General features: G+C 38.8%; 1 protein-coding gene across 3 annotated transcripts in view; it reads right to left on the bottom strand.

The window, feature by feature from the left end:
- The window catches only part of MAN1A1 (mannosidase alpha class 1A member 1), a 174329-nt gene that overhangs the window by 116939 nt on the left and 45258 nt on the right, over positions 1–12132 (bottom strand). For all 3 annotated transcript variants that reach the window (XM_055535050.1, XM_055535049.1, XM_055535051.1), the window contains exons 3-4: positions 11023–11119; positions 8063–8178 (exon numbers count right to left, since the gene is read on the bottom strand). In XM_055535050.1, coding sequence (XP_055391025.1) covers positions 8063–8178; positions 11023–11119 — 213 coding nt within the window. The remainder of the gene's footprint in view (positions 1–8062; positions 8179–11022; positions 11120–12132) is intronic.

Here is a 12132-nt window from a genome sequence, read left to right as displayed (position 1 = left end):
TTATGTTCCATATAGCAGGACAGACTGGATTGCTTTAAACTGAAAAACACTTCTTAGAAAATAATTTTTATTTCCGGAAATATCTTAATTTTAAATATCTTAATCCTATTCTCTATTCCAATTGTTAGAGGTTTTTTTAGACTAATTCTCTGAGCCCTAACATCAGAGAATACTTCTCTGCTAGCTATTCCTCTAAACTTCCTGTCAGTTTTCTACTCAATGAACTGTAAGTAAGGAACAAGCAAGTATTAATAACAGCTGCCCCAATACAAACCAATGCCATAACTGTTTAATAACAACTGCCCCACTACTAACATGTGCTAACCTAGACAGCATATTAAAAAGCAGAGACATCATTTTGCTGACACATTTCCATAAAATCAAAGCCATGGTTTTTCCAGTAGTCATGTATGGATGTGAGAGCTGAGAAGGCTCTCAAAGCCCAAAAAGGCTGAGTGCTGAGAAATTGATGCTTTCGAACTGTGGTGTTAGAGAAGACTCTTGAGAGTCCTCTGGACAGAAAGGAGATTAAACCAGTCAATCCTAAAGGAAATTAACCCTGAATATTTGTTGGAAGCACAGGTGCTGAAGCTCCAGTACTTTGGCCACCTGATGCGAAGAGCTAACTCATTGGAAAAGTTGCTGATGCTGGAAAATATTGAGTAGAGGAGGAGAAGGGGGCAACAAAGGAGAGATGGTTGGATGGCATCACCGACTCAGTGGGCTTGAGTTTGAACAAACTCACAAAGATAGTGAAGGACAGAGAAGCCTGGCATGCTGCAGTCCATGGGGTCACAAAGAGTCAGACAGACTGAGCAACTGAACAGCTATGCTTTATTTTACTGAGACCCAGTGGAAACAGCATTAGACTTTTCAAGACAGGCAACTACCCATAAGCTTTGTCTATGTTTAGGCTTAGCATACACATTCATTTGTATGTGGTACTTCAAAGTGTGTGTTGTAGTAACATCTTGAGGATTACATCTCCTCTTAATAGATTAAATTACAATATTAAACAGTATAGCTTAGTATAATATATGTCCGAGCAGCTTTTAACTTCATGTTTAAGTAACATGATAGACCTCTTAAGATGAACAAAGTACAGTTCTTTGGGCAACAAAGATAGGCAAATCATCTTCTTCTCTCTGTTAATAGGTTAGTTTTACCAAGCAGGTCCAGAAAGGCCCTCAAGCAGCAGTCCACTCTATCCCTGATTACTGACAAGAGGGATCATAGCTCAGTATCCTTATAGCCAAAACCGAAATCATCTCCTTTGGCAGACAGTGATTAGCATTCAGAGAGAAAACACTGAACAGCTCCATTTGACAGGATAATTAACTCAGTTATCTACACCATCAGGACATTAAGCCTGCTCAAAAACAGAGCTTTTATAAAAGCAATACTAAGGCAAAGGTCACTTCTCCTATACTCCATGGTATGGAGCTCTGGACCTAAGCCAAGAACTCATTCAGGCACTTGAAGAGATCCCAATTTGCTTCTTGAGGTCAATTTACAACCTTCAGATAGAGAACCCTACAGCTTATTTTCTAAAAGTAGGATGGCATTCCAATTGGGTAAGAGAATAATCTGGATCTTTAAAAAATACAGTCATTGTTGCTACCAATACCTCTGTTATCTAAAACATATGGTGTTCATTACAATTAAAAAGCACAATTCAAATGCTTGCCAAAGATCAGTCTCACTGTGTTGCTAGTTAGAGTCTGGAACAAGCTAATCATTAGCCTTTGTCATTCTCAAAGCTCATCCTCTCATACAGAGATATCACTTTACCTCAATGCAGAAAAAGGCTTTTTAATAATAATTTTAGTATAGCTTTGATTTTTACTGAGGGTTTAATATAAGAAATTGTTATCTGGAGTAAATGTCTATGACATAGAATTCATTATGAAAGTCAGTTTTCAATATTCCTCATGGAAGGATCTAGGTGATCAATACTTCTTTAAAGTCACAGTAGAGAGGAGGAAGGAGAAGGCAATGGCAACCCACTCTGGTACTCTTGCCTGGAAAATCCCATGGACAGAGGAGCCTGGTGGGCTGCATGCAGTCCATGGGGTCACTAAGAGTCGGACACGACTGAGTGACTTCACTTTCACTTTTCACTTTCATACACTGCAGAAGGAAATGGCAACCCACTCCAGTGTTCTTGCCTGGAGAATCCCAGGGACGGGGGAGCCTGGTGGGCTGCCGTCTGTGGGGTCGGACTCTGTCAGACTTAGCAACAGCAGAAAGGAGGAAGTTCAGAACTGAATTTGCAAAGTCCTAAATATGAAACTCCTGATCATTTGTTCTTAGGTTAATGATCTTCCTGTATCAGGAGCCGCCACAAACCTGTTCTGGAAGTAGGTTAGGTAAAAACAAGCACATCAGTTGCACTTGAACTGCGGATCATTTCTAACTATTTAAAAATATGACACAGTGCAGCTACCCATGTTCCATGGGACCTTCTCTCCTAGCTGAGTCTAGCACAATTTGTCAGTAAGCAGGACAAGGTAACAACACATCATTTCATTAATCTTTAGTGAATACCTATGGAATGATATATCCTAATGAGTACTGAGATATCAAGATTACATGCCTACTTTTGAAGGACTCAAATTCTTTGGCTGCCTATGTATTTCTCAACTCTTGGCATTTCCTTTCCACTAAAAACAGGGTCACTGGGTTAGGCAGATCTTATTAACAAGCACAGCTCTTATCTGATGTATGATTTGGGGCAGATTAGTTACCGCTTCATCTATAAAAATAGGGAAAACACCACTTACCCCCTGTAATGTGTCACAAAGACTAATCAGGTAATCTATGAAAAAAAATCACCTAGCATTAACACCCAGAGAAGGCAATGGCACCCCACTCCAGTACTCTTGCCTGGAAAATCCCATGGATGGAGGAGGCTGGTAGGCTGCAGTCCATGGGGTCGCGAAGAGTCGGACATGACTGAGCGACTTCACTTTCACTTTTCACTTTCATGCATTGGAGAAGGAAATGGCAACCCTTTCCAGTGTTCTTGCCTGGAGAATCCCAGGGATGGGGGGGCCTTGTGGGCTGCCATCTCTGGGGTCACACAGAGTCGGACACGACTGAAGCGACTTAGCAGCAGCAGCAGCATTAATACTCTACGTCTCAGTACTCTTTAAATAGTAATTTCCTTTGTCCTTTCTTCATTTCCTAAAAAACCTGGCCTGAACTAGGTAATTTGACTATTATTCCTGCTAGACTATAAGCTTCATTAGGGTAAGAACTTGACAATTAAAAGGTAATTACTATAGCTATATTTAAAATGGATAACTAAAAAGAACCTACTGTATAGCACATGGAACTCTGTTCAATGTTATGTGGCAGCATGGATGGGAGGGGAGTTTCGGGAAGAATGTATACATGTATATGTAAGGCTGAATGCCTTTGGGGGTTCACCTGAAAATATCACAACATTGTTAATGAGCTATTCTCCAATACAAACTAAAAAGTTTAAAAAAGGTAATTAGTAATAATTAATACATGCATGAATTAATGAATGAGTAATGAGTAGCCAAGGATCTGCTTTGGATTCCTTGTCTTAGGATTACTTTGAACTAAAACCAGAAAACTCAGCCACCAGAGTCTACCCTTACCGTTTTCTGCCCAGACCTACGTGCCTTTAGAGAACTGGAATAAATACAAAGCTCTACCTGAAGCCCCTGCTCCTACAGATTATCTCAGTGATTTAAGTCAGTTGTTACAGCCATTTGTACTTTGTACTACCAAGTATTCAAATTCAATCAACTTGCTATGCCTTAATTAAAAGAAAATGAGTTTTGGTTAACGATAGTATAAACCAATAAAAAAACATGTACTTTATACCTGTAAGTGATGCAAATCGAATATTTCACATATAAACAAATTTATTCTTGACTGTAAGATTTGTTTATACTCAGGACCACCACAAGATAAAACAACTCTCAACAACAGTGATTCTATTTCAGTTTCATTCTTATTTTTCCCTTGCAATAAATTTGGATGCATTAACTTTTTTTTTGCATTACCTTTATACTGTCAATTAAAATACCTTATCAGGAAAAAGCGTTAATTTGAAAACAAGCAATAATTTATTCAGGCTGGAATGACACTATACGTTATCCATAAAAATAAGTTTTCTGTCTCTGTTTAAGCTTTTCCAATTTCTCCTTTCTTTACATTAATGGAACAATGTTTTCAGCATTTTCAGAAAGAAAACTATAATTGCTGACACAATTGTCAGAATCTCTGGGTAGAACGACTGAATACAGGAAAGACTCTTTTATGGGACATAATAAAACCAACTAGAAGACTGTAAGCTGAAGCACTTTAAATCAATACAGTTGTCCTGAATTTATATGTGTTATTAATTTTAATATGGGAAGTATTATCATTTGGATATTACTGATAAACTTATATATTTTTAAAGAAAAATATAGCAATACACAAAGTTGTTGTTCAGTTGCTCAGTTGTGTCCAACTCTTTGCAACCCCATGGATTGAATACTCAAAGAGAGAACTGCAAAAAATACGTTTCAAGACCTCTCACATTAGGAACAGTAAAATAAACTGAAATTTGAGACCTGTGACTATGGTTTTTAAAAGTATATTTTGAAGGGTATAGCCCAAGATTATCAATAACAGTTCTAAAATTATATTTTATATAAAAGTCTGTGAAGTCACTGAAGAAAATCTTACAGAAATACAAAAATAAAATTTTAAAGAAACAAAGCACAGTATCTTAGGCATCATTCAACTGATAGTCTAATTCCTTTACCTGACAAGTAAAGAAGTCAAAGAATTTGCTCTTCATAAGTTCTAAATAGCCTGATATCCCCTATTAGATTCCCTTTGCCTCCTCACAGGCTCCTATGGTCCATGAAACACATTCATGTCACCTGGTTGTGGTCTGAGGCCAGCCAACTGCCTTCAGTTACCTTGACTATTACTGTGCGAGGCTTTTGTGCTTCATCCTTTTAAATAAATGATTCCAGAGTTTCTCAGACTGCCACTGGACATGAAAAGCAAGGAACTGCTGCAGTGTTCGGGGAAGCTTTGGGGCAGCAACGGCGTAAGTGCCAAACAAGGGACCTGGACACTCTTTAGGCCTATGTCACTAAAGTCTACTCTCCTGTCTTCCATCATTAGACTCTGGAAGAATCTAGGTCTCATTCTCCTCCTTTTCTGGAAGAGAGGATGGGGAGGGAATACATTCTCCATTCTCTCCTCCATATATAGCTGAAGACATTCCATAGTTCTTTGCCGGTAGGTAGTTGAGTTTACTCAAAAATAACGTGGCAGGGCAAAAGTACTACTAAGAAAGAACTGCTGTTGTTCAGTCGCTAAGTTGTATCCGACTCTTGGCAACACCATGGACTGAAGCACAACAGGCTTCCCTGTCCTTCACCATCTCCTGGAGTTTGCTCCAACTCATGTCCATTGAGTCAGTGATGCCATAGAACCATCTAATCCTCTGTCACCCCCTTCTCCTCCTGCCCTCAATCTTTCCCAGCATCAGGGTCTTTTCCAATGAGTCAGCTCTTAGCATCAGGTGGCCACAGTATTGGAGCTTTAGCATCAGTCCTTCCAATGATTATTCAGGGTTGATGTCCTTAAGGATTCATTGATTTGATCTCCTTGCTGTCCAAGGGACTCTCAAGAGTCTTCTCCAGCACCACAGTTTGAAAGCATCAATTTTTTGGTGCTCAGCCTTCTTTGTGGTCCAACTTTTACATTCATATAGGACTACTGGAAAAATCCTCAGAAAGAAACCTTTTGGTTTATTGCCTTAATTTTTCACACTCAGGTCTATTGGTTATATCTGAGCTACCACAGGTCATATCCAACCAAAAAGCCATAGAACCTTACAAAATCACTCAATCCTTGAGCCTGTTTTTTCTTATTTAAAATAAAAAGACAGAACACGTCAATTTCCAAGGTCCCTTTATGTTGGAATACTGTGTCTTTTATATTCTAAATTCAGTTATAGGCAGACTAAACACAGACTCGTCTGATTCTTCAACTCAGTGATTTCCAAAGTGGGGTATTTATGGCAATTAATTAGAGGAATAGGAATATGTTTTTAATTCAAAGAGGTAGGAAAAGGACTCAGTGTTATGCTGCCTTTAATACTCTGGATGGTGCTGGTGAGAAGAGCTCCACAATGCAGAGGAGTCAGCAGGGAGATAAAACTTTCTCTGTCCATTCTCAACATACAGCATGGTACTTGTGCCTAGTTATGGGGATTTACAGATATTAGCAAATGCTTAGCAGACAGAAAGAGGCTTATAAGAATTTCTGCAAAGTAATCTCAGATTAAAAATAATACAGTGAAATAAGTCAAATACCACATGATATCATTTATATGTGGAATCTAAAAAAATGATACAAATGAACTTATGAATCAGAAACAGACTCACAGACATAGAAAACAAACTTCTGGTTATCAAAGGAGCAAGGGGGAGGGATAAACTAGGAATTTGGGATTAAGAGACACATACTACTGTATATAAAATAAACAAGGACCAACTGTATAGCTCAGGGAACTCTATTTAGTATTTTGTAATAAACTATAATGGAAAAGAATCTGGAAAAAAGTATGTGTGTGGGTATGTGTATGTAACTCAACTTAAAAAAATACCAATGATGCAAACATTAAGTGAATGACTAAAAATCACCAGGGCCAACTGTTCCTGTTCTGAAAACAAGTTCTTTGTTAATCTCATTAAGAGGGTAAAGCAATGACTGTGGAATTAGATTTGCTCTGACAAGACGTAGTCCCAAACTATCATGAAATGTTCACTACCCATAATTATGAACCTTTTCCTTGATGTACAGTGGGTACTGAGGTTTATTAAAAATGATAGTAAGTGTACAAAATTTTAAAAATATTTCATATAGAAATTGGTAAAAGTTTATATTGGGAATTCCCTGGCCATCCAGTGACTAGGACTCTGTGCATCCACTGCAGTGAGCACAGGTTTGATCCCTGGTCTGGGTACTAAGATCCTGCAAGCCCCGTGATACAGCCAAAAAAATAGTTTATACTGATAAGGGTCTACAATCAGCAAAGTTTAAAACCTTATTTATGGGAAAGTGGATGCAGCTGCTGCTGGATGCATGTGGTGTGGTCAGATAAGCTACTTCACGGTGTTACTGACTCAGTATCCATTTTGTTCGGCCAAGTGGCTGGCAGGGGCTTTAAATCGACACTAGCCCCTCAGGTAAGAGTGTGCCCTTGATAATAGCCCCAGGGTCACAAGCAAATGTCAGTTCCTGGTAGGACTCTGTCTTGTGATCATGTTTCCCCCACCCCCAGGGCCCGCCCTCTGTGTGCCCTTCAGAAAAGACCTTACTGGAGCCTACTAAATTGGTTTGAATTGACCAATTCGGCCTTACCGTTGAACCCTGAAGCACTCGATCTACCGTCATAAGGCACGTGCCCCAGGTCCTGTCTGTCTGTCTATACTCTGCCTTGACCTCCCTGTGTGGCCCCTGGAGGTGAGTCATGTACCTTCTCAGGACCTGTTAAGTAATAAACTTCTCTATTTTAATTTCTCTTATGGTCTTTCACTGAGCCGCAGCTCACCACACAACACCCTGGGTTCTAGCTAACAAAGGTTCCTCTAACAAAACCGCAGTATTGCAGCACGGTGCAGTGCAGAAGACAAGGCTTTTGCGAGGCTCACAGCTCTGATGTACACCTATCTGTGTGGTCTAGATAAGCCCTGAGGCTCTGATTTCTAATCTGTAAAGGTGTGAAAATAATACTCATTTCTTGGGGTTGCTATGGGACTTGAACAAGAATACTTGGCACGTGTGGGTCTTAATAAATATTAATTTCTTCATTCTTACTCTTAATTTGCCCAAAAAAACACAAAGACATCTATTTGTGTAGTAAGGGAGGGAAAGTTAAGAATATAGTATGACACTATTTAAAATTGCATTATTTGTTTCTGCTAGGGTACAACACAATAATTTGCCCCACAGGAGAATTTATCCATGTTAACTGAGATTTAAGAACTGAATAGGCAGCTTTTCTTGAACTTACCACATTAAAATTTAGATTTTCTTCAACCCATGCTTGAGCCTCTTCAAATTCATCTTTCATATTCATAATAAAAAGTGTATCCAGGGCATCTACTATTGTTGCTCCTTGGATATTACCTGAAAATATCAGAAAAATATTTACTCAATAAACACCTTTGACAGATCCATATATCCACACTGAGCATACCTTGAAGAGGAAGTAATACTGAATTTATTAGTAAACAAGAATATTGAACACAGTCTAAAGTTCTTTCAGTGAAAGAAAATTTAAAAGTTGAATCAAACCAAACTAAAAATTATCATAGGCTATTGATTGGTACACTAATCTTTAAAGTCTTTTCTGAGTTGCAGAAAATAAATCTCTTAGAAATTTCATTTGTGATCACATTCTCTAGCAAGAAAAAAAAAAAGACCTGAAACCAAGGAGCAATACACATATTAATTTTAATGTAATTACATCAAAGTGCACCTGCACAAAACTGTTTTAATTATAATTAGATCTAAAATTGTTTAGTGATAGCTCTAAGAAACCATTACTCAAAAATGGAATTCAACCCCCTCTCTGCAGCTCTGACTGATCCTAGCCTCTCCTCCCATGCCGTAGCCAGGCCTGACTCTCATTTATTTCCTCTCAACTCCCTCAACAGGAAGACTTTACATTGCTCTTTCACTCATCACTTTCTATCTCCCATTGTAACTACATATATGCATCTCCTTTTAGTCTGTGAAATCCCTCAAAATAGAGAAGTCATGTCTTATTCACCTCCACATTCCATGCTAAAAGACTCGGTATGTTTTTAAGGCTTAACAATAAATTTAAAAATCGTCACTGTATTAACACAGAACTAAGCAATCTCGTCGATAAAGATTATGGCAAATTTACAACTAAATGATTTAATGGTATGAACAACTTTCATAGAGATAAAAGCAAAACTGGAATTTTTTTTTTTTTTAAATCTATAGTAAGCAATAAAAAAATTAAGAACTCTGAGTCTGCATAAAGTGTCTGGGTTTCTCTATTTACCATCACCCATGCCGCTACCACTCCAGGTTTGATTCTCTTCACCTTTAAAGTGAGCTGCTGTGATGGACCAACCAGCCTTTTTCCCTACTCATCCAGTGCTCCCTAACTGTTCCTGCAATGTCTTTCTCCGTACCAGAGAGTCTACTGTTTTTCAGAACTTCCAATGATTATCTACTGAATCCACCCAGTCCAGTTGCTCAGTTGTGTCTGAATCTTTGCGACCCCCATGGACTGCAGCATGCCAGACCTCCCTGTCCATCACTAACTCCCGGAGTTTACTCAAACTTGTGCCCATCGAGTCGGTGATGCCATCCAACCATCTCATCCTCTGTCGTCCCCTTCTCCCCTGCCTTCAATCTTTTCCAGCATCACGGTCTTTTCAAAATGAGTCAGTTCTTTGCCTCAGGTGGCCAAAGTATTGGAGTTTCAGCTTCAGCATCAGTCCTTTCAATGAATATTCAGGACTGATTTCCTTTAGGATGGTCTGGTTGGATCTCCTTGTAGTCCAAGGGGCTCTCAAGAGTCTTCTCCAGTTCAAAGAATCCACCCAGTCCTTTGGTAATTCACTATCTGTATATATGTCTTCTGCACTAGGTCATAAACTTTGCAAAGATTTGTGTTTATTAATAACAGTGCTGGAAAGGGAGCCAAACACATGGAAGGTCCTAAACAAATGGAAAAGTATAGTGGGGTGATTAGGAGCAGACTCTGACCTTAGCCAGTCACACGTGGGTTCAAGTACCAGTTCAGCCAGTTAGTAGGTGGCTAGCACTGGGCAAGCTGTTCTCTGTTTCATATTTCTCATCTATAAAATGCACGTAATAACAGGGATTAAATGAGAAGATGCACAAATGGCACTGTGGCACATAGGGTCAGCTGATACTGTTATTTGTTACAGAATGTGATCTATTTAACAGGGGGCTTCCCGGGTGGCGCTAGTGGTAAAGAACCTGCCTGCCAATGCAGGAGATGTGAGAGATGCAGGGCTGATCCCTGGGTCAGAAAGATCCCCTGGAGGAGGGCACGGCAACCCACTCCAGCATTTTTGCCTGGCGAATCCCATAGACAGGGAAGCCTGGTGGGCTACAAGTCCACAGGGTGGCAAAGAGTCAGACTCAACTGAAGTGACTTAGCACGCGCTAGATAACAGCTTCAGTTAAAAGACAGAACATCACCTTTTCCACGGTGATTTCAGAAGCATCAGACCAAGATTCACATCCTCCCCCGCCTTTCATCCTCTTACTTACAGACGAAATTGTGAGAACTGATGAGGAATGGAGTTCAGGGAGAAGGGTGCTAGGGAGCTCTGTGACCCAAGAAATCCATCTAACGCTTCTGTTCTTTAGCTTCTGCACCTCCACAATGTGAATGTTATTAATACGTGGAGAAGGTATTAATCACAGAAACAGGCTGTGAGGACCCAAAGCAATAAAATGATGCCAAAGTGGATAAATGGAAGTTCATATAACAGACGACTCCATCCTCCCTTTCTCTCACAAGAGAAATTCAGAGCCAAAGCTGAGAGTCACTGAGACACAGTGAAGGTCACCACGGCTGGCTGCCTTGGCCAGCTTATTGATAAAGACACAGCTTTTATCTGACAGGAAGCAGTTAATGCAGCCAACAAATACTGCTCTGCTATGTACCACATGGGAGCTAAAAATCAGGATACTGTGCCCATATCCATTAAATAAGGATCTTTGGAAGTGTGCCCCAGGCATCAGTATTTTTTCAAGGGACGCAGGTGGTTCCAAAGTGCAGTCAGTGCTATGTCTGAAGGACACACTACGCACAACCCCTGCAGACAACTCCATCAGGTGTGCAAGTCTCCTAGCAACACAATCTGGAGGGTCACACAGACTTTCTCCACCACCCGCAAGTGCAGTCGATTGGAGAGAAGTTACTGTCAGGAATGAGCCAAAGCACATTCTACTCACCAAACAAACTGCTTGAATGGCCTCCTTTGGATACAGGCTTCAGTTCATTTTTACCCCACGCATAACGTTTATAATTTTTCCAAGCATGTTTCATCATCTGAGAAAAGAAATAAAAATGGGATTATAATTTGAATTTGAGATGTTTTTGCTTCAAGATAGATCATACATCGAAGATCTAAAGGTTAAAACACTAAAACTCACTGCTTAGTTAAAAGGATGATGATAATTAAAAGGGGACAATGATATGAATAAGCTGGAACACACAAATAACATACAAATACACATCATCCCTTTATGTCTACAAATGGAGACTTTTTTAATCCATTTAATCTTATTTCATGTATTAATACATATCATTTTCAAAAGTCAATTCCCAGCAACAGATAGTTTATCATAAAAGGGTGAATCATTCTTAATAGATAAGTCTAAGTAGATAAATCATTCATCTATTTCATCCTCATAATGCATAAAATCTATAAGGATTGTATACTTCAAATTCCCCCTTTTCTTGCATAAAGTTCTTTGTACTTAGTATACAGACATCCAAAGTTATTACTTTAAACACTGATGTATTTTGACCAAGACTATATGGAGAAGTATTTTTAAATAAATATAGGAAATGAAAAAAACAAGCTAATTCTATATATTCCCAACCTAGATGTCTTGTACTAGGAATGTTTTTAAAGTTCAAAACTCTCTGCCATAAATTAGTTGTATACATTTTTCATTTTCAAATTTTATTAATTTTAACAAAACTAGTTTACTTACACATAATGAAAATCAATCAATTTTTCCTGGCTTAGAAACTAAGCTCTGACCTATTATGCTGGATATTAACTCTAGTAGAAAATGAATAATAGTCAAGGAAAGAAATTATTCTCTAAGAGCTTATAAAAACAGTTGTGTAACTATTATAGAATAGTCGTACAGATGTTTTTAATGACTCCAAGAATATACTGCACCTATTTTTGTATACATTTTTTTAAAAGGGTTGAGGACTCCTCACCTGTCCAAAATTTATTCATGGCACTATCCCCAATCCGTTAGCAACAGTAACTAAAATATGAACATAATGGGGAAATATTCTAATCTGGCTCCGTATTTTAAAAT

The sequence above is a fragment of the Bubalus kerabau genome, chromosome 9 (assembly GCF_029407905.1).
Source record: "Bubalus kerabau isolate K-KA32 ecotype Philippines breed swamp buffalo chromosome 9, PCC_UOA_SB_1v2, whole genome shotgun sequence".
Taxonomy (NCBI): domain Eukaryota; kingdom Metazoa; phylum Chordata; class Mammalia; order Artiodactyla; family Bovidae; genus Bubalus; species Bubalus kerabau.
This window is presented reverse-complemented; position numbering and strand designations above follow the sequence as displayed.